We start from the raw sequence: 27,318 nt of genomic DNA on the forward strand, positions 1-27,318 counted from the left end.
AGCAAGGGCAGGGACCGAACCCGCAACCTCATGGTTCCTAGTCGGATTCGTTAACCACTGCGCCACGACGGGAACTCCCCCCGCCTCTTCTTAAGGTCACTGCCTCATCATGCCCTCAGTCAGGACTCTGATAGTTCTGATGCTTAGAACAGCCCGTTTCTTTTGAGTGTTTCTGTTACCATTTGGGCCAGTGTAGTTTTTATGGTAGAGGACTTTGCAGGGCATGTTATGCCTTGGTCCCTGCCTACTCGATTCTTCTAGTGACCCCCAGGCATTGCTAAAAGACACTCACACATTTGGGGGGGGTAGACGTATCACCTGTGGTTAAGAGCCACTGCTCTAGAAAGGCAAAACCCTCCTCTGTCCACCTTCCCCACCACCACCCTCCACTCAGCTAAAAAGCCGCAGTTCTTCTCCAACTGACCTGCTGCCCAGCCGCTGAACACACGCTGTGGCTCAGTGCCACCCAGGCCAGATACTTTGCATTTCTCCTTGTTGCTTTTTAGCTCCTTAACTCTCTGTCCCGCCAGAAACATCCTGTCACTTGTTATCCCACATCTCATGTCCTTCTCTGCCGTCCCTCCAAGTCATTTCACTAAGGCTGCTGCTGATGACAGGCCAGGCCCCTCCAGAGACCTGCCACAGACCTGCTTGGCCATGACCACAGCCAGCCCTTGGCCAGGTCTTTGCTGAGTTGAGCCGAAGGCCTGAGATCGCCTGGTCCTGGTTAAACAGATGAAGGGTGTGTCTGCTCCAGGGGCTGACTCTTGGCTCGTAGGGGAAATAAGACTCAGTGAGGCAAAATTGGGAGAGGGTAGATGGAGGCATGGCAAGAGTTAGAGGACAGGCAGATTGGCTTTGGGGTTCTTTAGGAGGAAGCTGGCTGGGCTGAGACAGCCAAGAGGGTGCCCAGAGGATGTGGGCCTTGACCACGAAGGACTTAGGGTGGAAGCTGGGCAGGTAGTAGCTGGCCACTCATTCTCTGAGTTCCAACTGACTTTCCCAAGAAACTCTGTGGGCTGGAGAATCCCCGTCTGGTACCCAGTGCCCTGCCACCACCCCTGGTTTGGGCACCCTGAACGTCACTGTGGAGTGCCAGAGAGTGCAAAGCAGGCAGCCTCTCACAGAAGGGAGCCGCAAGACTCGCTAAGTGTTGATAGGTGACCAGTCAGTTCCATGGAATGCGACATTCTTATAGAGCAGCGAGAGGTGGCGGACATTCTGCATAGTACCTTGCATCCCAGCAGCAGAACTGGAAGGGAGACACCCAGAGCGGGACAGTGACTTTCCCAACACACACCCAGGAAGGGGCAGGGCTCTGAACCACACACAGCGCCCCTTCGCCCTCCCACTGGCCATTCAAGACCAGGGACATGGTATCTGGTTGTTATCCAGGGCTGATCCACACCTCGCCCTATTCCCCGATTTATAGCAGGGCGGTTGAGCTCGGAAAGAAGTGTCACCTGTTGAACAAGGCCCAACCCATCTCCCTTCAGGCCAGCGCTGTTCCTAGGGCACATTGTGTGTGTGACCTGTGATTCCAGGTTGGCTGCTCTCTAGTAGCTTCCTGAGTTTCCCCAAGGTGGGGAGTCCCTCATTTCCAGAGAAACAGCAGCGGGGTGCATCACCTTCTCACTCCCTCATGTAATTTCCCAAACCACAGGGGAAAGTCGGAGAGGAAGTCGGTGCTGTCACAGACAGGAGACTCTTCTGCCCACCCTCCCCCGCAGCTGGAGCGAATGATTTGGAGGAAAGCAGCTCCTTTAGGCTTTTCATTAAGGAGACCTCCAGTCGGGGGTGAGCTTAGGGACCCTGCGTGTTCAGGTTTTGGTGCTCGGAGGTGGGCGGCTATTCTGGAGACTCGACCTTGTCTGAAGGCAAACAGGAGAGCGTGAGAGAGCCCAGATGCTGGAAGCCCCGGGCTGTCAATAGGGTGGGGGATTGGGGGCCCTGTGTGAGGCATTTCTGTAGTTCAAGCACTCGGTCACATCCCCTATAGGCCGTGGGGGTTGGTACCACAGCAGCAGTCTACGTGTCAGGGCCTATGTCTCCTTCCACGTGAGGCCTGTGACCCCTTGAGCCAGCTTCTGAGGGTCATGGCGGTGGGGGGAATCCTGGGGATCCGTCCATTTGGCTGGAGGTGTGTGGGTTGTGGAGCAGCCTGTGGGCTCATCCCTAATGGTCCTGACCACCAACCCATCAGTGTGCCGTCTTCCCACTTCACAGAGGCGTGCCGAGTGCTGCACAGGAGACAGAAGGCCGGGGAAGGCCGGCCTAGCCAGCCCAGGGCAGGAAGGGGCCTCGGGCCTGTAGCCAGGCATTGGGACCCCGTCCTAGTCCCTGGAGTGACCCAGACTTGATGCCAACAAATATTCTGCCTCTTCTCGCAGATTTTTAATGAGTGGCTAAAAAAGTCATTTGCGATTAGCACATTGTCCGTATGTAAATCAGTGCTGCAAAGGTAATTGAAAGCCTAATAAATCTTGTTTACACTCTTAATTTGATTACAATCAAAGCCTGCTAGAGCAGGGGAAGGCTCCGAGACTGAAGGGTGCCACCTTTCTTCTTCCAGGTGAGGGATTCGCAGCCCCCAGAGGAAAGGTTCCTGGGTGGGACTTCCCCTGGGACCCTGGGCAGGGTTCTGGTGCTCCCTGCTGTGCAGCAGGTGGGTCCAGGCTCTGGAGCCAAGCTTCCAGGCATCGAGTTTCAGCCCTGCCTCTTCTCACTGGCTCACTTCAGGCAATTCTGTGACCTCTCTGTGTCTTGGCTTCCTCATGTGTAGAAATGGAATCACAGCAGCGCAGGACTTACCACACCCTTGTCGCCAGGCCAGGCACACAGGGAGCCCCATGAACTCACTGTTACTCTCCAAACCCTCAGCCCAGCGCTGTCAGACTCTGATATGCGCCTTCATCATTAGCCAACAAAGAGGAGTTCAGGCAAAACTGACCCCTGGTCTTTTCCCCTTGATTCCCCTTATGCTACCTCTCCACTGCTTGCATTTTTAGCTCTTTTTTTGCCCAGCTATACCAAAAGCTCAGTTTGAAATAGACCCCTCTTCTTGCCCCCAAGGGGAAAAAAAGCATTGAAAGGGAGATTGAAGAATCTATACATTTGGCTCCATCAGTTCCAGATTGCCAAGATGCAAGGATCTTTCCCTTTCCTCCTTCCTATTGAAAAAATTTAAAACCCTCTAATATGCAGTTAGCTGTGCAAGTTCCTCTCTTAGTTTCACCGCGGGGAGGGAAGGAAGTGGTCCCGAGTAATTGTGATGATGGAGAGCACAGTTAATGGCCCCCCTAAATTAAAGTGGGTGGGAGCTTCAGCTCCTCACTGGCTTGATGTTTCATTAGTGGTAACACTACAGCCTTGCATGGAGACGGGACCAATATAGCCGGATCAGGGAAATTAATTAGGATCTGACAATACCCTTAATAGGAATTTGTTATTTCTCCCAAATAAAGTGGCTGTTAGAAGTGCAAGGGAAGAAATAATTCAGCCCTCCTCTCCTTTTCCCTCCATGAATGTCTGTAAAGACACGTTTGCAGGAGGCGCCCGAGAACCAGGAACCGTCACTCCCTCTTCGCGTATTTTCTTTTTCACAAACAAATATGTAAACTATCTACTATAACTGTAGTGTGAAGAGCTCTTAAATGTACAAAGGAACATAGGAACAAAGGAAAATGCCCTTGGTTCTGCTTAAGAGAGTCACAAAAGGGAGTATCCAAGCTGGGCTTTGATGTGTAGGTATGAGTTTGTTAGAGAAACGAAGGCAGAGGAACACTGAGGACTCAGAGGCTTAGAAAATAGAGGTCACAGAAGTCATCAGTGGCTGGCCGGAGCCAAGGTTTGACCCCAAAGAATCTTAAGTTCAGAGCCCAGATAGTTAAACACTGTGCTGGAAGGCTTCCCTCTGCCATTCGAATATTAGCTAAAAAAAAAAACAAAAGTTTGGTCAGAGTCCTTGAATATTTGCCAATACGCTCAGTCCAGGCCAAAGCTAGTGGTTTGATATATAAGGTGGTTTTCCTTGGGGCACTGTTTTGGTTTCACGTGCAACCAGCCTTTGAAACATAATTTGACATCTCTGTGCCTTCACTGGGTGGCTTCCCAAAGGCAGCTTCCCCAAGAACCCTTAGGAAGCCATGCCCCTTCTTGGAATTCTCATGGACTTCTAGATCACCTTTGTAATGTGTGCTTCCTTGAAATATCACCATCTTTGTACAGGGAAGCGCCTCCATAGTGGACCCTAAGCTCCCTGAGACAGTAGGATGTGATTAAGCCCACGGGCAGCCTTGACCTTGACTACCTCTGGAAGCCTGGAAGCCTCAGCTCCTGAGAGATGCATCTGTTGAGCACACTTCAAGGGATTAGATGAATTCTTGAGTGAAAGTCACTTCACAGTTCCTCGCAGGGAGAAGTCACTCAGTAAGATATCACAATAACAGCAGCCAGTAGCGTGTGCTGATCACGGTCATTTTGCCTTACCCAGGTGAGCTTGCTTAATCTTCAGGACTGCCTTCTGAGAGAGGAGCTCTTGTCACCGCTGGCGTGGCTAGGGGTGGTCTCAGTGGACAAGGAGGCATAGTGAGAGTGAGCAGCCACGTCATTACCTTTCCTCTGGCCCCCTCCCAGGAGGGCAGGACCTCTCGCTTCCTGGGTACCGCTGCCCATGTGGTCACAAGTGCACTGTAGGTGGTCAGCAATCAGGCTGAATGAATGAACGCATCCTTTCATTCTTAGGCTTCCCTCTGAGGGTGAGCACAGAGAGATGGTGTTTCTTTCTGGCATTTCAGTTAACAGAGGCTTCCTGAGCCCTACAGGTGTGTGACAACATCGTGCCAGGCGCAGGTAGCCTGAGAACTTGGGGCTCCTGGGGCAAAAGGAAAAAGTCAGAAGGGTCCGCCCTCCGGCCCCCACTCAGTCCCCAGAAATGTGAGGAGCTAGTGGAGCTCAGGCCAGTGGACGTGGTGAGGGCTTCCTGGAAGAGGTGGCCTTTGGAGGAGGAGCTTGGAAAGGATGAGTGGCACCTTTCAGGGTGGGGACAAGGCATGCCAGGCTGAGAAGAGGCACAGAGGTGGGGAAGCAGCTTCCCCTGTGTTGGGAGTCGCTTGGCAGGTAGAACACTACTGAGATTCCAAGTGGCTTCTGGCACTGGTGCCTCTGTAGGTAGAACAAGATTCTTAGGGCAGGTTTGACTGGACCGGACTGTGGCTGGGGGTGGCTTGTGGCATGAGACAGGGCCATGCTCGACTGGGGGACATGGGGAGCTGGGCAGGACTCCTAAGAGTGGGAATCTCAAACCTCAGAGCTGCTGGCTTCCCTCTGAACTATAGACAGGAAGAGGGAAGTGGTTCCCAGTGAGTGGCCCTGAAATGCCGCAGACCTCTGACCTGGACTGAGTATACCTGCTGATTAAATAGTACTTGCAGAGGAGAGAGGAGGGACACAGCCTCAGGGCATCCCCAAGCCCCTAGGCCTTCTGTTTATCACCCTGAGTTCGCCCCACCCCATCCCCCTGCCCATAGGGCCCAGGGGCCTGGCCTGTCTTTGATCCTTGGGCACCAGGAATCAGGCAGCGCACCCCTACCCCCACCCCCACCCCACCCAGTGGTGGTGTCTGAGTCTGGGCAGAGGCATCGGCAGGGCTCACTGCCACTGTGGGCCTGTGGGGGCGAGCGCCTTGGCTACGCCAGCAGGAGCCGTCTCCCCAGGAGATGAGTCACAGCCGTGTCGGTGTGGCTGCCACTTCTGCTTCTGCAGCAGGTGCGAGTGGGGGCGAGCAAGTCCCTGAGACCACCCCTACACGCGTGTGCTTGTCTCCCCCCGACAGCATCATGCCAGCGGGGGCCCAAGTGTGCACAGCACATATGGGCCCCCACACAGCGCATGGACTAAGGGTGTGCACCTGGGCTCTGGGGTGAACCTTCCAGCCAGACGGCAGGATGCCCAGTTTGGAAACCTTCGTTAAGTTTGCTTCTCACTGAGCTTGAGGTGGAGGGGACAAAACAGGAAGGAGCTGGTTTCCGCCCACAAGGCCCACCCACGAGCTGCAGGGCAGTTGGGAGCTTGCTGGCGGGCCTGTATCCCAGTGAGCCGGGGGCCTCCCCGCCTGAGGTGTTGAGGCAGCAGCTGTGGGGCCCCTCCAGGCCCCCGGGGGCTCCCAGGGGGCTTCACTTCCTGAGCCTGCCAGGCATGTTCTGAAAGGACCTGAACCTCGGTCTGAGCCAGACCTCAGCCTGGAGAGTTGGTGGGAGCTTGTGGGGCAGGAGTTTTGGGGAGAGAGGACAGATTCAGGCCTCTACTCTGCTCAATTGCTGGGGTCCTGTGTTCAGTCCAGGCACACCTAGAATGAGGGCCCTGCGGCGACTCCATTTGTTGTTTAAAACTGTAGCCTGCAGGGCCTCCCTGGGAGACTCTGGCGTGTCAGCCCTGGGACCTGGCATGCCCCCGGGTCCCCACTGACCTCCTGGGAGAACAGAGCTACTTCAGCCCAGCTGCGTTAAGGAGCAGGCTTTGCTTGTTTTTCTGTGCTCCTCTGCCCCACCCAGGCTCTCTGGGCTCCCAGGTCCCCCAGTGGTCCCCCCAGATGCAGAGGGTGTGAGCTGTGGATCACCTTTGGCCTGAGCATCTGGGCCTCACCCCATTTCTGCTGACCCACATCCCATCTGGCCTGCAGAGGCAGGCAGCAGGCAGGCGGGCTGGTTCTCTGAGGACGGCTCCTCTCCCCCCAAGTGCTAGGCCTGCTGTGTCCCACCCCCCACACTCCAGCCCCAGAAATCATGAGTAATGCAGAAGTCTGTGTCACTTTCAGCTGAGAAAGCCTTTTTGAACGCAGTCTTCTCTTTGAGCCACATCAGACTTAGGCCACCAAAGCCCATGTTCAGACTTGGGTGACTAAGACCCACAGTAAATGCACATGTTACCCCATGACCCAGGGCACGCGTGTGCTCATATGTTAAGTCAAGAAGTCAGTTCAAGGAATGATAGTCGTAATTACTAGGTGCTTACTTTCTGTTTTATTCCCTTTTTTTCCCCCTTATGCTGGTTCAGTGTCACCACCCACTTGTGGGTCATGACCTGCAGTTTGGAGACACAGAGTAGGGGGCGATTGGAGTGTATGGTGTTCTTATGCCCATTTAACAGATGGAGCGACTGAGTGCAAACAGGCTCAGAAGCTTATACCAGGGCCCTGAGCCAGGAGGGACAGATCCAGGACTTGAACCCAGGGTACCAAAAACAGGCCAGAGTGAGAGGAAAAAGGAGTTAGGGGTAGGGTTGCTCTTCTCCCAGGAGGTCAAGGCAGCCGCTCCAGTGAGGTGACTTCTGAGCAGAGACAGGAAGGAAGCCAGGGCCTGGCCAGGCAGAGAGGGTGTCAGGCAAGGGGACGGCAAGCATGGGCAGTTAGTGACATGACTTGGCCTGACTTGGCCAACACTACCGAGGGCCCCGGCCAACAAGGAGCCAGGCACAAGGCTCAGACCCCTGGCTCTTCTGCCCGCCTGTCCTGCAGGCCTGCGTCGCCCCCGGGAAGCCTGACCTCTGCACTGGCTCCCAGTACCTCTGCTCCCAGTCACCCTGACCCCTAGGGCCTGGACTGGCAGCTCGGCTAGGCTATGAGTTCTCCAGGCAGGAGTGAGAGCTTTTGCCTTCTGCTGACCTCCTGTGATGAAGGCACACCACAGACAGAGGCCTGAGGGGCTTTCTGACCAAGCTGCCCTCCCTCCTCCAGAACCCCCTCCCTGCCTACCCCCGCTCCCCAGTACCCAGCAGTTCTGCCTCACAGGCCTCACACCCTGGGATGCCACGGGCAGAGGTGGTACGACATGTGAGTGATCTCCCTTTCTGCTCTTCCTGGGCTGTTTCTGGGATTTTCTCTCAGAGGTGCCAAGAGTCAGTGCAGGACTGACTCCAGAAGAGAAGCAGCCCCAGCCAGGCACTTCTGGGGCCTGGGACCCCTGGCAATGTCTTTATATTGTGACCTCTCCAGCTCCTGTCTCAGTGGTTTGAGGGAGATTAGCTTGGCAGGGGTGTGCAGGAGAGATGGGTGTGGGAGCAGAGGAGGAAGCACAGCAGGTAAGCCGGTATCCATCCTGGATGGGAAGACAAAAGGAAGCTTCCAAAGGCCAGATCAGCTGGGCCATCCCCCTCTGAGGAGGAAGGAGGAAGAGCCGAGACTCGGACGAGAACTTTTCCAAGCTCTTCTGAGAAGGAACCAGGAAATTTTGAGGGGAAGCTGGCATCAGAGAACCAGAGTTCTTTCTGAAGGGCTACCTAGCGTCAGAGCGTGATTGACAGCAGGCCTCACCCTGAGCACACCAGTCTCTCTTCCTCCGTAGCGTGGCCTGTGAACTTGGGCTAAGAGAGACAGACAGCCACAGGGTGGTGCTTCCATGATGACAGGGGAGAGGTGGTCACATTTGCACAAGCTGTCACCATTCGAGGTGCACCCATTCTGTATTGGACACTGTGCCAGGCCCAGGGGACCCAGAACTGACTGAGAAGGGGGTCACATGGGCTTGGCTAGGAGCCAGAGAGCATGGTGGGGTGCTGGGGCATGCCTCTGCTGAACCTGTGTCTGCAGCCCCTGAGAAACCCCTCTCTGTCTCCCTCTGCAGTGATGGGTCATTCCCCTACGACTCTGTCCCTTGGCAGCAGAACACCAACCAGCCTCCCGGCTCCCTCTCCGTGGTCACCACGGTGTGGGGAGTGACCAACACATCCCAGAGCCAGGTAAGAGCCTGTCCTCCCCCAGCCATAGCCCATCCCAGGCAGGACCATTCCTCAAACCCTGAGCCCTCAGATCCTTGTGCCATCCAAGCCCTGCTCAATCTCCCAGGCTGGAAAGACCACCTTTCATGGCACACCCAGCTGTGGACATACCTCTACCCAGATGGGTCCACACCTGCCTCAGGAGGATGGCACCTGGCCCGTGCACTGCCCCCACTCCAGGGCCTTTCTGGGGGGGGTGGATTTCACCTGGCAGCAAGGGGTCCTTTCCTGGCCCACATTTACTTTGGTTGGATAAGTGGGAGAACTTCCTGGGTGTTATTGTCCTCAGAGATCCAGCATCTTTGACCCTGAATAGCCTGGGTTAGATTTCAGCCAAATGTTGAGCCAATCTGTTGTGACAGATTCCTCTCCACGGCCCTTGTCAACCCTGCCTCCCACTCTCTCCTTCCTCTTTCCTCCACTCCTTCCTGTCCCCACTGCTTGGCCTCTGCTGCGGCCACATGAGTGGCTCAGGGCTGCTTGCTGGCCTGAAGGGGACCATTGTGCTTAGCTGTGGTCTCAGGCCACAAGAAGCCCCTCAGCCAGGACCCTGTCACCACCCCTCCTCCCAAAGCTGGCGGATTAGACTTCTCTCTGCTCACACAAGGCAGCAGCCCAGGGCCCCTGCATGGCCTAACCCTTGGGCATCCGGACCAGTGGGAAGGCTGAGAAGTCCTGTGCTTCCCACCTGTCACCTGGTGCAGGACCAGCCTCACCTCGTCCCATCACAGGCTGAAGTTCACATCTACACTGCCTGCTTCCGGTCTGGGCTTACCCTCTTCTATTCATTTGTATACTCTGCCGACACTTAATGCTCAGATGAAATTTTTTTTTTTTTTTTTGTCTTTCTGCGATTTCTTGGGCCGCTCCCACGGCATATGGAGCTTCCCAGGCTAGGGGTCCAATCAGAGCTGTAGATGCCAGCCTACACCAGAGCCACAGCAACGCGGGATCCAAGCTGCGTCTGTGACCTACACCACAGCTCATGGCAATGCCGGATTGTCAACCCACTGAGCAAGGCCAGGGATCGAACCCACAACCTCATGGTTCCTAGTCGGATCCGTTAACCACTGCGCCACGACGGGAACTCCAAAAATTTTTTTTTTTTTTGGTCTTTTTGCCTTTTCTAGGGCCGTTTCCCGCGGCATATGTAGGTTCCCAGGCTAGGGGTCTAATCGGAGCTGTAGCCACCAGCCTATGCCAGAGCCACAATGCTCAGATGAAATTTAAAAAGCCCACCCTTCTTTCTCTCCCTTTTCACTGTTGTCCTCCCTCTGTTTTGGCATCTTCTCCACCCCCACCCTCACCTCTGCCCTTTCTCCTTTTCTCTCTCCACACCACCTGGGCTACCTGCTTGAGTGATGGCACTCCCTTTGTCCACAGGTCCTCGGGAACCCTATGGCCAATGCCAACAACCCCATGAATCCAGGCGGCAACCCCATGGCGTCGGGCATGACCACCAGCAACCCCGGCCTCAACTCTCCACAATTTGCCGGGCAGCAGCAGCAGTTCTCCGCTAAGGCTGGCCCCGCTCAGCCCTACATCCAGCAGAGCATGTATGGCCGGCCCAACTACCCTGGCAGCGGGGGCTTCGGGGCCAGGTGAGCACGGCTGGCCCAGGGTGGCGGGCTTCAGCAGCAGTTTGTCAGGCCTTCCCCTTCCCCTCTATGTAGGCAGAAGAGTCAAGTGTAAATCCCAGCACATGCTTCTGGGCCTGGGAGGTGTGGGGAGCTCTGGCACTCCCCTCCTCCTCAGTTTCCCACCAGCCCTTGGGGCATAGTCATCCCCCATCCTCGGGCTGGCCTGTAGGTCAGACGCTGCACAGCTGGGTGGTGTGGGGGGTTTTTTTTTTAGGGCCACACCTGCAGCATATGGAAGTTCCCAGGCTAGGGGCTGAATCAGAGCTGGAGCTGCCAGCCTACGCCACAGCCACAGCAATGCTAGATCTGAGCTGCATCTGTGACCTACACCACAGTTCATAGCAATGCCAGATCCTTAACCCACTGAGCGAGGCCAGGGATCAAACCCCAGTCCTCATGGATACTAGTTGGGTTCATTACGGCTGAGCCACAATGAGAATTGTAGCTGAGTGGTGTTCTGATGGTCCCCAAGCCCATGGGCATTGAAGGACTACATTCGAATTCTTCGAAATGACCCTTCTCTGCATCTTATCTTTATAAGCTGAAAGATGCTAGGAGAGCAGATCCAGACGGGGTTCAGGAGGGTCAGCTCTGTCCTGCTGCTTGTGGAGGCAGAACTCTGAGGGGGATGGGAATCCCTTGATTCAAGAGTCAGGGAGGGAGAGGGCAAGGAACCTCAGGAAAGCACTCCAGGGACATGGAGTGGGGCAGAAGCGCCCCATGCCTCCTTCTGCCATCTGTCCTGCTCTGTCCAAGGCTTCCTCTTAGCCTCACCCCTCCCCAGCTCCCAGGGCTGACTTTAGCTCTGCCAGGCATCAGCACAATGGAGTTGAGTGGTGAAACACAGCTGCAACCCCACACTGCCATCCACTGCTGCAGGCCTTGGGTCAGTTGCTTGGCTTCTCTGAGACTAGGTGTCCTCCTCTAGAAGACAGACTGACTGGGGTGGCTGAGGGTACCGTGAGCTAGTGCATAAGAGCAAGCACCAGCTGGCACCCAGCCGAGGCTCCAGGAACCCAGCAAGTTGGTGGTTGCCAAGTGGTATGAGGGACACCCACCCATAGGAGGCCCCTGTCCCCTCTGGGTTCTGAGTCTAGACCTCCCCACTCTGTGAGCTGTGGGCAGGAGGGCCTGGAGGCCTGACCTCTCCCTCCCTGCCCAAGCCTGGTCATGGGTTCATCTTTATTTTGTTTATTATTTTTTTCTTTTTTGGCTACCCTGTGGCATATGGAATTCCTGGGCCAGGGATCAGATCCAAGCCACAATTGTGATCTATGCCACAGCTGCTGCAACATCAGATCCTTGAACCCATGTGCTTGGCTGGGGATTGAACCTGCATCCTGGTGCTGCAGAGACAATACCAATCTCATCGTGCCACAGCAGGAACTCCATGAGTTCATCTCTAGATTCTGTCAACATCTAATTTCCTTCTTCTCTCCCTCGTAGTTACCCTGGGGGCCCTAGTGCCCCTGCAGGCATGGGCATCCCTCCGCACACCAGGCCGCCCGCTGACTTCACTCAGCCAGCAGCCGCCGCAGCAGCAGCTGCAGTGGCAGCGGCAGCAGCCACAGCCACGGCCACAGCTACAGCCACTGTGGCAGCCTTGCAGGAAACACAGAACAAGGATATAAACCAGTATGGACCGGTAAGGGCCACACTAGTCCTGGTCCACTCAGCCAGGCAGACAGCCCCGGGAATCGGAGTTGGGGTGTTGGGGTCTGTGTGTGCTGAGAAGAGCTGATGGTGTCAGGGTGCGTTTGGGTTTTCTCAGAAGCACATGGAGAGGTGTGTGTTAGGGTGTGGGCATGTCAGTGCAGTTGAGTGTGGGGCTGGGGGTGTTTGGGAGCGTGTATTCTGTGTGGATTGGTGGCTTGTGTGTGTCTCTTTCTTTATGGGGAAAGACGATCCATATTGCAGTCTGAGCGCCTACTCACCAAAGAGCGGGCTGTGTCTAAAGTAGCCTTGTCACCAGTCTGTGCCCCCTGGTGGCCTCTGAAGTCCAGTGTTCTCCAGTCATCCCATCTGTGGAATCGGCCCAGGTCCCAGTTCTGCTCTCCTGACCTTCAAAAGGATGGGAAGTGGTGTGAGGAGAGGGGAGCCCCCACAGAAGTGCAAGATGGGCATGGAGGTGGGGATTGCAGGATGGGGACAGTGAGGCAGGTGGGCAGAGGTGGGACCTGAGGCCGCCTCACACTTTGTGGATGGAGGATGTGTGCCTGATGGCCAAGGAACAAAGACGGGGCCAGGCTTCCAGGAAAGAGGCTCGTGCCTCCATCCTCATCCACCTCCATTCTCCCATGCCCTTCCCCACCCTTGCACCCTCTTTCCCATACCCTGCCTGCCTCCCTGGATATGCTGCCTGTGCATTGGAGCGACTGCGCCCCACCCCAAACACCCCTCAGCTGCGTCTTTCCTGTGTGGCCTGCAGAGGGCAGCAGTGAGCCCAGGAGGCCAGTGGTCCTTTGGGGCCTGGTCACCAGCTGCAACCATGCAAGAAAGAGGCTCCCCCTCACCCCAAACCCCCCACTCCCCCCACCCTTCCCTCCCTGCACTTTCAATGCATGTGGCATTTTATTCTTTTTTTTTTCTTCTCCCGTTGAAGGTCTGTTCCTCTTTCCAGATGGGTCCCACCCAGGCGTATAACAGCCAATTCATGAACCAGCCCGGGCCTCGGGGGCCTGCCTCCATGGGGGGCAGCATGAACCCCGCAAGCATGGCGGCTGGCATGACACCCTCGGGGATGAGCGGCCCTCCCATGGGCATGAACCAACCCCGGCCACCCGGCATCAGCCCCTTTGGCACACACGGGCAGCGGATGCCCCAGCAGACCTACCCGGGCCCCCGGCCCCAGTCCCTTCCCATTCAGAGCATAAAGAGGCCATACCCGGGAGAGGTGAGTGTGACAGCAGGCGGGTGGTGGGCAGGTGGGAGGTGGAGAGGAGCTGGGGCTTAAAAGACACAGGTGCTGTGGGCAGTACCTTGAAAAGAGCATGGGTTGACCTTCAGGGAAACTGGACCAAAAGGCAGAGAGCCTTAGGAGGTAGGGTCCTGAGGTGCTCCTGAGTTAAGGTCAGCTCTGCCATTTCCTGGCTGGAAAGTCATGTCGCTTCTTTGAGTCTCTGCTTTTTCTTTCCTAAAAGGCAATGACAATTCAACCCACCTGCTGGGGCTGCTTGGGAGTCTTGAATGAGGGGGTGTACTTGAAGCGCCTGGCCTGGGGTGGGGATAGGCAGGCACTTAGCAGATAATAGCCGCTGTTAGCATTCTCTCCTGTCTTAGTGCAGACAATAACTGGGTGACTTTGGGTCCACGTTCCTCAAACCCACACGAGGGCATCTCACACCTAAGAGTGAGAGATGAGACAAAATTCTACAAAGATCTAAAGGCCATGCCTGTCAGAGAAGTGTTTGGAAGGCAAATAGTATGTTACTTCCACAAGGGAATGATACATGATGGGGTGTATGGAACTCAGTATGGAGGAGGCGTCACAAGGCCTTCAGTGAACACTCAGAAAATGAGTTGGTAGCAAATGGCCTGTGGGTACCAGGGTAAGGATTTAGCTCACCTGCAGAAGATGCAGAGACCCCAGAATTGTGGCCCAGCACACACACTCCTTGGGAGGCCCACCTTGATTCCTCATCTGGATGGAGCCCCTTCCTGAGCATCTCCCAGTGCTCTTTTACATACCTTCTTTCAGGTTGGCGCCACCCCTTTTCAGAATGGCACCTTCAGCTCAGGCTTACAGTGGGCGTAGAGCCCAAAGACCCTGTGTTCCTTGAAGATCTGCATGCTTCCCCTTAGCATCCACCCTTACTTAGGCTAGAAGGTGGCTTGGCTACTGATGGAGATGTCCTGGGCCTGAGAGGGGAGAAGTTAGGGACTTCCTCAAACACTCAGAATCCTGGGTCAAGCCTGGACGTCCTCCGGGTTGGCAGCAGCTCAGGAAGGGGTCAGAGAAGGATGGCAGTTCCCGAGGCCCTGACTATCCTTGGGGATGGACTTCTCGACCTACAGGCCTCACTCCCTCGCACAGGCCCCCACACAAATTCTGGGCCCTCTCAGCCCCCTCTGTGCCCAGATTCCCAGCATCCCTGCTGGCTGGGCTGGGACTGCATTTGTAGGCCCAGCCATGGGGCTCCTGGCACACAGGAAGGCGATCACAGAAAAAGCAGCAGAATTCCCGGTCATTAGCCTGACATCAGCCCTGTTGACTCCCCGGCTCTTGCCTGCCACAGCAGGGCACACGAGCAACTCCCAATTACCTGTACTAAATCATCCTCTTCATAGACTGATGCTGCCCAGCTACAAAATGCCTGACACTGGGCTGTGACGCTAGGATCCACAGCCCGCACAGCCTGACCCTGTTTGGGAAGATGCCTCACCTCGAAGTACACACTCATAGAACCTTTGAATTGTCAGAATCCTGGGGCAGGGGCTGACATCAGGTCACATGGTCCTGCATAGGCTTCTTCTCCAGCCTGGTGGAGAGGCCCCAGCCTCCACTTCCTCTCCTGCTGTGATGTGATGGGAACTCCACCGTCATGCAGAGCCGCCACCATATTGCAACAGTGTGAGCTGCTCAAAGTTCTAAGGCAGTGATGCACACCTCTCCTCTGTCATTTACTCCTGGCCTTTTTTTCATGTGTTGAGCAAGTATTAATTGCAGGCCTATTCTTGGCCCGACATGGGGATGCAGCCATCTCCTGCACCTCTGAGCCTAGAGGGCACGAGAGACAGTTAATAGGCAAGGAGTTTTCAACAGACAGGGAAGAAGCCCCGACTGCAGGATGTAATGGCCTGGGGTGCCCTGAGGATCACCTGATTTTACAGACAGGGAGGCAACTGGAGGGTGGGGAGTTGCTCCCCCAGGACATCAATCCTGCCTCTCCCTGGAGATGTTGCTTCCTCCTAGAGGAGGCTTGTCTTGTCCCTTCACCAGTCTGGTTCTCCCAGCCTCTGCACAGATGGCCCAGAACTAAACATCAGTGTATTCTGCTCAGTATAGGGGAGGAGGACAGCGCCTCCCAGATTCAGCCTCAGAGTATGCAGAGGCCAGGGAGCATCTTCCTGGAAGTACATCCTGTGATCTGTCACATGCCAAGCACTAGGAGAGCCTCACAGCACTAGTAGCACCCCCAAGCTCGAGGGGCATGGGGGCTTGGAGAAGGACAGCTTCATCTCATGCTAGACAGACAGGAGGTGATGGCCCGGGATGTAGAACAAGAAGGGGCCCCAGGCATCATCTGGTTCACCTGTTCGCCTTTGCAGGTGGGGTGGGCATTTTGAGGGTGGAAAACAGCAGGGGCAGAGGACAGGAGGTGGGGTGGTCCTGATGACCTTTCCCTGCTTCTTTCTCTGCTACCACAGCCCAATTATGGAAACCAGCAATACGGACCAAACAGCCAGTTCCCCACCCAGCCAGGCCAGTACCCCACCCCCAACCCCCCGCGGCCGCTCACCTCTCCCAACTACCCTGGGCAGAGGATGCCCAGCCAGCCGAGCACTGGGCAGTACCCGCCCCCCACAGTCAACATGGGGCAGTATTACAAGGTGAGTCCCACACCCCACCTCACACCCCTACCCCGGCCTGTGTCATCCTAGCCCTGGGCATCCCCCAAGGTCACCAGGGGGCAGGCGGAGACTTCTGGATGTGATCTCGTGTGCTCAGAGCTGTGCCTGCCGTGACCACACTGACAGACGGGCTTTCCTTGGTTCCTTTCTCATGAGGCTCAGATGATGGTTTTCCTTCTTTTACTATTTACAGCACACACAAGATAATAACAGTGAAGGGAATGTATTTTTTAAAGAAAAAGCCTCCGCCCAAATATATTAACGTTTTCTTGTAAACTTTGTCTCTACACACTGGGCGCCAGCGTGTTGTTCAGTTGTTATTACAGCTGTAATTTTGAATCTGTTTGCTTCACTTGACAGGAAGTCACCAGCCTGTTACTTATTGCCACAGTCCCTTTGGTTTTCATTTTTAATGGCTGCCTAACATTCCACTGGGAACCATACTGTATTTTACCATTCCTTTTCTGTTGGCTATTTGGGGTTTTTTTGAGTTTTCACTTTTGAAATAGGACTGCGATGAATATCTTCAGGCACACAGCTCTTTCCTTCTTCGGGATTATTATACCGTACCTTCTCAGAAGTGAGGAAGACACAAATATTTTACACTTATTTGCCAGTGATTCATACCAGTTTACATGACCACCCACCATGGGGGCTTAGTTTGGTTTTTTTTGTTGTTTGTTTGTTTGTTTTTGGCTTTTCTAGGGCCGCTCCCACAGCATATGGAGGTTCCTAAGCTAGGGGTCTAATCAGAGCTATAGCCACCAGAGCCACAGCAACGCAGGATCCAAGCCGCATCTGCGACCTGCACCACAGCTCACAGCAAGGCCAGATCCTTAACCCACTGAGCGAGGCCAGGGATCGAACCCACAACCTCTTGGTTCCTAGTCGGATTTGTTAACCACTGAGCCACAACGGGAACTCCGAGGGCTTAGTATTTTTACCCCAACTTCAGCACACCTGGAGTTGCTATTTTTATAAACTTACTAAATTAGTAGCTATGGGCAGAGAGAGGTAAACCACTGACCACAGCAGCGACCTGCTCTATCCTCACTTTGTGCCCCCTCCCCACCCCTGCCGCAGCACTGGGTCAGCCTCTGTCATATGCCCTGTCCCCCCAGAAGATTTTCACTTCAGGAGAGAGAGTGGGCTTCTGGTAGCTTTGCTGCCTTCCATTCATGGCATTGTTTATCTTGCTTTACCAGCCAGAGCAGTTTAATGGACAAAATAACACCTTCTCTGGAAGCAGCTACAGCAACTACAGCCAAGGGAATGTCAATAGGGTATGTTCCAGTTTCCATCTTGGGACTTATAACCCACGTGCACTGTGTTAGAAGGGGCCTCACTGTTCCTGCCCCAGCCTCTCTGGACCTTAGAAGAGTTGTCTGCTCCTGGGCACAGAGATGCTTAGAGAATCTGCGACTTAAGTGGGTGGGCCAGGGATGAGGGTGGACCTGGCCAATCCTGGAAAAAAGCAAAGCAAAAACTGAAGGAGGAAAGGAGAGGGCCTCCTGGAGATGCTTCCCACCTGACTCCATCTGGGAACCCGAGCAGGATGGGGCTGAAGGACAGGGACTAGAGTCATGGTGTGGGCAAGAGGAGACCTTGGCTTGTTCCTAGCTTTTCTCGTCTCCCGAGATGATATTAAACAAGTCCCTCATCCCTCTAGCCTGGGTCCTCCTTGGTCAAGTGGGCTGGGGACCCTACCATCCCCCAGTGCTATGACCCAAGTGAAGGGTGGGGAGGCCCTTCCCAAGCCCACCTGTCTTCCCATGGGGGCAGAAGCTGGAATGGAGGAAAGGGTTTTCCTGGTTGTGGGGCGGGGGGCTCTCCTCCTGAGAGGAGCAAGGGCTATAATCCTAGGATCCTAGAGTGGGCAGGGTGTATGTCCACAGCCATGGTCCCTCCCCATAACCTATATGTGGTTTCTCTTTCCCTCCAGCCTCCCAGGCCGGTTCCTGTGGCAAATTACCCCCACTCACCTGTTCCAGGGAACCCTACACCCCCCATGACCCCTGGGAGTAGCATCCCCCCATACCTGTCCCCCAGCCAAGATGTTAAACCACCCTTCCCACCGGACATCAAGCCAAATATGAGCGCTCTACCACCACCCCCAGGTGAGTGTCCCACTCTCCCTACCCCCACTCTCTCCCTCCCTCAGTCCAGCCCCTTCCCCCTACCTGCCCCTCCCCCTGCTCAGGGGGCCAGGAGCCAAGGGCCTTGGAAGTCAGACCTCCTGCTGTGGGCGCTGGGCATGTGGAACAAGCAGGAGGGTGTGAGAGCAGGTCTCCTTACCACCTGCCTGGGCAGCTGGAGGCTGGCGGGAGAGCAGCTCTCGGCTATGGGAAAGCATTGCGAGAAGCCAACTGGGAGCTTCCAGAGCAGGGAGCGGGGAGGGATGAGAGGGGGTGTGGAGCAGGATCAGTGGGATGTGGGACCCAGGGATGGTCAGCATGGGATCGGCTGGACTGGAAGAAGCCAGAGGCTGCCCGATGTGCCCTTGAGCACACAGCCCAGCTGCCGTGGCCCTGTTCACACATATACCCAGAGCCTGCAGCCAAGGGTGCACGTCATGTGCATGAGCCTAGGCTCTTGTCCGTGGTGGCCAGGGCCGTGCAGCTCACCAGCTTCTCCCCATACAGCCAACCACAATGACGAGCTGCGGCTCACATTCCCCGTACGTGATGGTGTGGTACTGGAGCCCTTCCGCCTGGAGCACAACCTGGCCGTCAGCAACCACGTCTTTCACCTGCGGCCCACGGTCCACCAGACGCTGATGTGGAGGTGAGTGTCGGGGCGAGGTGCTGCCCAAGCTGGGTGGACACCGGCCCACCATGCTACTTGACACTATCACCATGGACCAGGCCCTCCTGTGCGCAAAGCCCTGGGGGTGTTGTGGGGAACCTGCAGGAGACCAACAAAGGTGCCTTGGCCTAGTAGCCTGAGGACAGGCAGCAACTGTCACTCACGCCAGTCCTGAGAGAGGGATCAAGGACAAGTACCAAGAAGAAAAGGTGGCTAGCTCAGACCTAAAGGCTGGGGAGGAGGATGTTCCAGTGGGGCCCCGAGTTGGCCCTGCACAGGGCTCATGTGGTCAGAGTCGGGAGTATAGAGAGAAGAGGCTGGAACAGGAACAGGGCTGGGTTCCTCCTACAGATGGCAAGGAGCTGGCCACCAGCAGGGCTCTGGAATGCAGGCTCTGGAGTTCCCCTGCTGGGCCAGCCCAGGCTCTGTATGCTAAATCTCCTCTGCCTCCTCTCCTTTGACCTGTGAGTGGGCATTGCCTGCCCCACTGGCAATGAAGAAACCGAGGCCAGAGAGGTTGATTTTCTTGCAGCGAGTCAGGGGCAGAGCTGGGACTTGGGCCTCAGTCTCTGGGATGCCAGAACCCATTGGCCTCTCCACGCTCAGTTCCTCCTCCTCGTGCAGGACTCACACCGTCCCACCATGCCAGTGACCAGAGCCCTTTGTTGCCCAATGAGTACCTTGAGGGCACCTCGATGTGTTTGAACCGGGCACGTGCACATGCACATACACCTTTGCACACACAGCCAGACCATTGCCTTGATCAGGCTGAGCTGGCTGCAGTGCAGGCCAGAGACAGCGCAGGTGGGAGGGGCATATATGGGGAGGGGGGCTCAAACAGGAGTGTGGAGAGACCCTTGTGCATGGGCCCTGCTCACCCACTCCTCCCTACCCATGAGTACCCTCGCCTGGAAGGCCTCCTGTGGCCCTGGCCGCTGGCCCTGCTCAATTTTCATGTGTGCATGGTCCCTGCTGGGTCTGAAGGGACTCCTTCAGTGCTGTATCTTAGGGGCCCACCCTGAGGGGGGAGGGGGACCTGAACCAGATTCGGTGGGCTGGGGTGCGTCTTCCACAGCAGCCTGGGGCATAACCAGCCTCCCAGCTAGTTTGTTGAGTTAGTGTCCGTCCTTTCTGTATATTTGTCTCTGTCCTAAAGGAACAGGGGTCACACTTACATGCAGACTGTGGCCAGAGCCATAAGGCTATGGTCAGAGGGCATGGGGCTGTGGTTGGAGTTGACGGTGGAATTTGAGTTGCTAGGAATGAGTTTTGATGGGAATTATGAGCAGGGTGAGAGAAGAGAGCTCGGGGCGACGGGGGACCCTTCATGGTTGAGAATGGGGTCCCCCCCACCACCCTCAGCAACTCACTGGGGTGCTGTGGTGAGTAAGGGGTGTGGGCCAGCCAGGCATCATGAAGGCCCTGGGCGGCCCCCTCACAGAGCCACCCTGAGCCTCGCCCTGCCCCCAGGTCTGACCTGGAGCTGCAATTCAAGTGCTACCACCACGAGGACCGGCAGATGAACACCAACTGGCCGGCCTCGGTGCAGGTCAGCGTCAATGCCACGCCCCTCACCATCGAGCGCGGCGACAACAAGACGTCCCACAAGCCCCTGCACCTCAAGCATGTGTGCCAGCCTGGCCGCAACACCATCCAGATCACTGTCACAGCCTGCTGCTGCGTGAGTGTGTGGGCGGGGCCAAAGTCCTCAGCCCCCTTGGGGTCTCCATCCTCCCTCCAACAGCTCCTGGAGTGATCTTTCAGAAGTAACCCATAAATGTGCCATGGTCCCCCCCAGAGTTGTGGGATGAGGTTCAAGCAGCCATGCTCTGGCCTGAGGCCGGGCCTTTCCCCCTGTCATCCTGAAACCTCTGTCCTGTGTACACTCTCAGCTCTGCTTTCCTCTGTGGCCCCTCCTCCCGGACAGCATCCAGCATCCCGTGCCCCCCTCCTTTTTCCATGTGGCAGTTCTGTGGGTCCCTCAAAGCTAGGCTCTGTGTATGCCTCATTTGCAAGAAATTTTTATATTCTTTTTTTGCTTTTTTAGGGCTGCATCTGCAGCATATGGAGGTTCCCAGGCTAGGGGTCGAATCGGAGCTGTAGCCACCAGCCTGTGCACCAGAGCCACAGTAACGCCAGATCTGAGCCACATCTTCAACCTACACCACAGCTCACGGCAACGCCGGACCCTCAACGCACTGAGCAAGGCCAGGGATCGAACCTGCAACCTCATGGTTCCTAGTTGGATTCGTTCCACTGAGCCACAATGGGAACTCCAGAAATTTTTATATTCTAATCACCTTTTACCCCTAAACCCAACTCTACCAAATCTAAAGTTAATTCCCTCCCTTCATCACCCATCCCCACTGTCTTAGAATTATATGTGTGTGTGTCTCTCTGTCAGTCTGTCTGTCCCCTGGCCTTTGGCTCATTGATCTGGGACCATGTCAGAGCCATGCTCCTGTCCCCCAAGATCAGGCCTTGGCACGTGGGGCTTGCTCAGGGATTTGCATGGAAATAGATTACCTGCCCCACTCTGCTGGCCTGCCTCAGGGAGAAGGAGGGGCTCTGATCGTGCCCTTAAGAGGCACTGAGACACCCAGAGGTAGGAGTCACAGGACCAGGGATGCTCTCAGAGTGAGGAGCCTGTGGAGGCCTGTTGGAGTGTACAGTCCTGGGAGGCTTCCTGGAAAAGTAAAGCAGAACAGCATCCTCTGGCAGGAAGAGTGGAGGAAATATGATGGGGTGAGCAAGGGTAGGAAGGAAGGTTGGCTCCAGTCCTGGTGCTGTGTGACCCATAACCTCATCCCAGAGGTGTTTCAGTGTCAGAGTCAGAGTCAGCCTTGGCCTAGACCAGTGGCAGTTGTTCTTGAGTGGTAACCCTGGCCTGGGACCCCCGGCTCATAGGTCCCAGGACGCATCCTGGATCTCATGGGCTCTCTCCCAGGTCACAGGGGACCCTCCTAGCAGAGCATCACTGTGGATGTCAGGCTCTTTCCTGGGCTTAGCCTCTGGGTTGCAGGGTGACCTAGGCCTGCAGAGGTGCAAGTGGGCGGGCCATGGGGGCTACACGCAGGGACTGAGCCTCCCCTCTTTCTCGGCAGTCCCACCTCTTCGTGCTGCAGCTGGTCCACCGGCCCTCCGTGCGCTCCGTGCTGCAAGGCCTCCTCAAGAAGCGGCTCCTGCCTGCAGAGCACTGTATCACGAAAAGTGAGTGGGGGCTTAGGGCTCGAGCCAGACCTCAGTCCCACTGCATACACTGTCCCTGGGGCATGATACCACTGGGCCCTGAGTGTTCCCTGGCACCAGCCCATCCTCCTCCCCCTCCAGTGTCCCTCTTCCAGAGCTGTGGGGCCCATCAGATGAGCACGCCATACTGTGAGCATAGGATGTAAGACAGATTAAAAGAAAACACCATGGTATAGGTAAACCAGGCAGGCTTCCTGGAGGAAGCGCTTACCTGGAAGGATAGGAAGAAGTGGAGAAGGGGATTCTTCCTCAGTAGGGAAGCACTGGGGGAGATTCCAGACTAGCCACCCCACCTCGACAGCCCAGGCCTGACTGAAACAGGGAGACTTGGCTCAGAGGCCCATTGCAGACACTTGCTGGGGGCGCCATGCAGGGAGGTGCACCCCTGCTCCCCCTTCAAATGTGCTTCTTGACGTTATGTCCTGAGCCCTAGAATCGCGGCAGGCAGTTGTCCAGTTCCATTTCTGCACTTGGAGAATTAAGTGCAAAGGTGCCTATGAGGCTCTCCACTGACCCAGAAAACCAGTGAAGTGCCAGATTGGGTTTCTGCAGGTTTTGCAGAAAGTCTTCCTAGTGAAGGTGGGACCTGAGCTGCAGAGACTGGGGGGCAGATGTGGCCACCTCCAGGGGAGCATGCACCTCACACATGTCACACGTAGTCTGTCATTCCAGAGTTTTGGGCGGCCCAGGGTCCCCAGGCAGCTGAGCTCCCTTCACCCAGGCCATGGTGGCCTGAAGCTATTCACAGGACCTCCCAGTGGTGGGGGATGTGGAGAACCAGGGTGTGTCCCCGTATTGAGAGGGAGTCGGGTATGTGCAGGGTGGCCCTGCCTTCCTCATCCACCCATGCCTCCGCCCCACAGTCAAGCGGAATTTCAGCAGCGTGGCCGCCTCATCAGGCAACACGACCCTCAATGGGGAGGATGGCGTAGAGCAGACCGCCATCAAGGTGTCTCTGAAGTGCCCCATCACATTCCGGCGCATTCAGCTGCCTGCTCGAGGCCATGATTGCAAGCACGTCCAGGTGAGCTGTCCCAGGGGAGCCACCCACAGTCTGGCTGGGATGGCGAGGAGTAGGCAGGAGGCAGCAGGGCCTGTCTCTGACCCCCCGAAGGATGCCGTGGCTGTCAGCAGCTGGTTTCACTCACTCGCTGCTGCCATCATTTATCCTTTGTGCATCTTTCCTGTGTGCTCAGAGCTGCGTTCCCAGGGAGCTTCAGAAGTGGATTTAGACGTCCCTGCCCTGGCAGGTGTCAGATGCCAGCTGGAAATCCTGCCCATACGGCCACCATGGCTGATAGAGAACCAGAGAGCAGGGATGCCTCTGCCTGGTTTACTGCTATCTCCCAAGGCCTTGCCCTGAGCAGGTGCTCAGGAAGTGGCTGTGGGATGAGTGACTATCACAGTGTGGGTGTCAAAATGCAGGCAGCCTGGGTGGGTGGGATTCATTGGGTGGGGGCTACCACAGAGCCAGGCCAGCTGCACCCTCAGCCCCACCCTCTCGCAGCCGGCCCTGAGGGCTTCGTAGTGAAGCAGGAGCCTTGCTTACCTGCCCCCCACCACCCTTTTCCAGGAGACTTTGTCTGACACACAGTGATGAACTGGGCAGGATATATCTTCCATGCCTGGGCTGGGGCAGTGAAAGGGGCTATCATGAGGCAGGACCTGCAAAAGGCAGATGCTAGGGAACCAGGAAGCCTTCTCAGAGGTCATGGGTCATCTGGGGCACAGGGATGGTATGAGGAGGCCTGGGCCCGGGCATACAGGGACTCCACATGACCGGTATGCCATATGCACATCAGAAAATCAGCAAGATCTTTACCCACCCAGCCTCCAGCCCTGCATCTCTCTCTCACCTGTCCCTCCCCAGGGTGGGAGGTCTTCATGGGGGTCCCAGAGGCAATGACACTTGCATTTAGGCGGTTTCTGAGAGCCCTGGTCTTATCTGTGTCTCTCCCGGCCTCTGCAGTGCTTTGACTTGGAGTCGTACCTGCAGCTGAATTGTGAGAGAGGGACCTGGAGGTGTCCTGTGTGCAAGTGAGTGACTCCCACCTCGGCACAAGCTTCCTCACCTGGCTGTGGGAGGAGCTCTGGCTCTGCTCTTTGGGGTCCAGCTGCTTACACCTGCCCTAAGTGCTGAAGAGAGAACCCAAACACAGCAGAGGGGCTCAGGTTGCAGGGACTGTGCATAGTCCCTTTGTATCAAGCTGTCACAAGGCTGTTCTCTCCTGTCGGTGCCCCCAGTAGTAACCAGCAGCAGGGGCAGGGGCTCTTGGGCACAGTGGAGAGGAGTGGACTGGGCCCCACCCTCTGGGGTCCAGGAGCAAATGCCAAGCACCCCCCACCCCCCTGTCTCATTTTCTAGTAAAACCGCTCTGCTCGAGGGCCTGGAGGTGGATCAGTACATGTGGGGCATCCTGAACGCCATCCAACAGTAAGTGGGCCCCTCCCCATGTTAGGGCCGGGGTGGGGGCAGGAAGACTAGCCTAGATTTCAGGAGGCGATTATGTGGATGTCCTGATACCCCATCCCCCACTGGGTTGGCTGACCATTTTCCCACATCCCTCACTTCTGCAAATTTGAGGGCTTCTGAACCTGGGGGCAAAGGAACTTTCCAGAAAGGACCAAGCTCAGCTGGAATAGGAAGCTGGCAGTGCCTTGGGTGGAGGCCTTGGGGCCAGGTACCCCACTTGCCTAATCCCTGGCCTCCAAAGAGGTAAAAATCCCCACACCTCTGTCATATATAGAGTGTGGTGGGCATGGGGTCAGAGGGAGCCTGGACAAGGACATCACAGGGTCTGTCTGAGCTGGAGGCTCTTGTGTCCAAAGCCCGGTACCCCAGAGCCTCAGCTTTGTCCCCTTGCTCCTCCTAGCTCCGAGTTTGAAGAGGTCACCATTGACCCCACGTGCAGCTGGCGACCAGTGCCCATCAAGTCGGACCTACACATTAAGGATGACCCTGACGGCATCCCTTCCAAGCGGTTCAAGACCATGAGTCCCAGCCAGATGATTATGCCCAATGTCATGGAGATGATCGCAGCCCTGGGCCCCGGCCCATCCCCCTATCCGCTCCCACCTCCACCCGGAGGCACCAACTCCAACGACTACAGCAGCCAAGGTGGGTAATGTCCCAGCAGGGGCACAGGATTTCTAGGATGGTGGTGGCAGGTGCAGGGAGGGTATGGTGTGACGAGGCAGAGGTAACACACAACACCCTCCCCAAAACAATCCCACATCTCTGGACTTGGGGTATGCCAGTCCATGCAATACCAGCCTCCCCTCTCCATCCAGCCTTCTGGTTCCATCCAGCCTTGTGGGTTGGCACCCAGCTAGGAAGGCATGAGTGAGCAGCTGCTCTGTGAGCCAGCCTCCTGCCTCTGCCACCCCACCCTGCCCAGTCTTCTGACTCCTGGAGCCCCTGGGCAGGCAGGTGCCAAGCTCAGGGGCTTCAGAGTCTGCTTTGCCAGGGTCATTAACACCACGGTCCCCTTGCCCTGACCCTCCTGTATTTCCTTCTGACATCTCTATGTTGTCCCTGTCTGCAGTACTCCCACCCTTCCAGAGCTAGAGTCCACAGGCCTGGGACACGGCCTTTGGGCACCAAGGCCCTCTCATTCTCCCTGCTGTCCAGACCAAGCTGCACTGCCCTGCCCTCGGTTCCGAGAAAGTATCACCACCCCACCCCCACAAACACAGAGGATGGCAGCTCCCAGCAGGATCCCTGCTCTTAGGTTCCTGAGGGCTCCTGGATGACTAGAGGTCCAGAGAGGTCAGCCTACCTAGCCCAAGTCCCACAGCATGCCGAGGGCCCTAGCTTTCCAGTGTGCTATTCCTCTGAGCTCTCATGGCCACATAGTGGAGGGAGCGGTGGCTTGGGAAGCCAGACAGCTGGTTTCTAATGGTGTCATCTTGAATCTGACACAGCTTTCTTCATGGACTTGGCAGATCCTGATCTCCCTCTCTGGGCCTGGCTCGTCCCAGTGATGAAGTGCAGCCATGTGGGACCCTTGAGGGGGGAACAGGTCTTGGAGCTCGCTCAGCAGATCCCGTGGAAAACTCACACATGGGCCTTATTCCACATCCCCCTGCCCGTAGGAGTCTGACCTTTGGCTTTCTTTCACTCTGCCCCTGCTTTTTTTTTTTTTTTTTGTCTTTTTGCCATTTCTTGGGCTGCTCCCGCGGCATATGGAGGTTGCCAGGCTAGGGGTCCAATCAGAGCTGTAGCTGCCAGCCTATGCCAGAGCCACAGCAACACCAGATCTAAGCCGCATCTTCAACCTACACCACAGCTCGCGGCAACGCCGGATCTTTAACCCACTAAGCGAGGCCAGGGATCGAACCCGCAACCTCATGGTTCCTAGTCGGATTCGTTAACCACTTCACCACGATGGGAACTCCCACTCTGGCCCTGCTCTTAGCCCTAGAAGATCACGCACCCTGGGTGCATCTCTGCCCTGCTGTAGAGCCCAGAAACCTAAGGCTGCAGGTGCCCACTCCAGCCCCACAGAGAATGGGACTTGGTTCTTAATTTACACACTCTGCATTCCCTGGGGCAGCCGTCTTCCGTCTGTCTGACCCCCCCCCTCCTCCCCATCTCATTCCCTAACCAGGCAACAACTACCAGGGCCATGGCAACTTTGACTTCCCCCACGGGAACCCCGGCGGGACGTCCATGAACGACTTCATGCACGGGCCCCCCCAGCTCTCCCATCCCCCGGATATGCCCAACAACATGGCCGCCCTCGAGAAGCCCCTCAGTCACCCCATGCAGGAGACTGTGAGTACCTCTTCCTCCACCCCAGCCCTCCACCTCCCTGTGCCCCCAGCCTCTATGTGGGACGGACGGGGACAGAGGGCTCTCCCTGGACCTTTTTGATGATTTGCCCAGGTCCCTCCCAAGCAAAAAGGAGGACTGAGAATTGAGTCTCGGGACCCAGGAGGGAGTGGGAGGCCTGAATGAGGCCGGGTCGTGGCCCATCAGCATCCTTGGATCTGGCTCCTTCGCCTGGGGCATCAGATTCGCAGGAGATGGGGGAAGCTTCACACTCTTACCTGCACACACACATCACATACAGATGCACGTGTGCGTGCAGACGCCTGCACACCCCCCACCAGGCTCACACACCTCCAAACACCCTGGACACACACAGACACATGCACACACACCCCTTGCCTCACTCCCCCTCTTACACACACTGATACTCACTTACTGTAGCTCTATCCAGCCATCCAGAATTTTGTCCCAAACCCAGGCACTTACTCTCCAAGGGTCTGAATCTTC

General features: G+C 56.2%; 1 protein-coding gene across 5 annotated transcripts in view; it reads left to right on the forward strand.

The window, feature by feature from the left end:
• The window catches only part of ZMIZ1 (zinc finger MIZ-type containing 1), a 192,404-nt gene that overhangs the window by 156,873 nt on the left and 8,213 nt on the right, over positions 1-27,318 (forward strand). For 4 of the 5 annotated variants that reach the window (XM_047762411.1, XM_047762414.1, XM_047762412.1 and 1 more), the window contains 15 exons: positions 8,619-8,733; positions 10,156-10,373; positions 11,859-12,057; positions 13,015-13,305; positions 15,780-15,962; positions 17,189-17,266; positions 17,926-18,100; positions 18,626-18,767; positions 20,259-20,469; positions 21,893-21,998; positions 22,901-23,061; positions 24,007-24,074; positions 24,403-24,471; positions 24,911-25,155; positions 26,648-26,814. In XM_047762411.1, the coding sequence (XP_047618367.1) occupies positions 8,619-8,733; positions 10,156-10,373; positions 11,859-12,057; positions 13,015-13,305; positions 15,780-15,962; positions 17,189-17,266; positions 17,926-18,100; positions 18,626-18,767; positions 20,259-20,469; positions 21,893-21,998; positions 22,901-23,061; positions 24,007-24,074; positions 24,403-24,471; positions 24,911-25,155; positions 26,648-26,814 (2,428 nt within the window). The remainder of the gene's footprint in view (positions 1-8,618; positions 8,734-10,155; positions 10,374-11,858; positions 12,058-13,014; positions 13,306-15,779; positions 15,963-17,188; positions 17,267-17,925; positions 18,101-18,625; positions 18,768-20,258; positions 20,470-21,892; positions 21,999-22,900; positions 23,062-24,006; positions 24,075-24,402; positions 24,472-24,910; positions 25,156-26,647; positions 26,815-27,318) is intronic. The other variant, XM_047762413.1, reaches the window with a different exon arrangement.

The sequence above is a fragment of the Phacochoerus africanus genome, chromosome 15 (genome assembly GCF_016906955.1).
Source record: "Phacochoerus africanus isolate WHEZ1 chromosome 15, ROS_Pafr_v1, whole genome shotgun sequence".
Taxonomy (NCBI): Eukaryota; Metazoa; Chordata; class Mammalia; order Artiodactyla; family Suidae; genus Phacochoerus; species Phacochoerus africanus.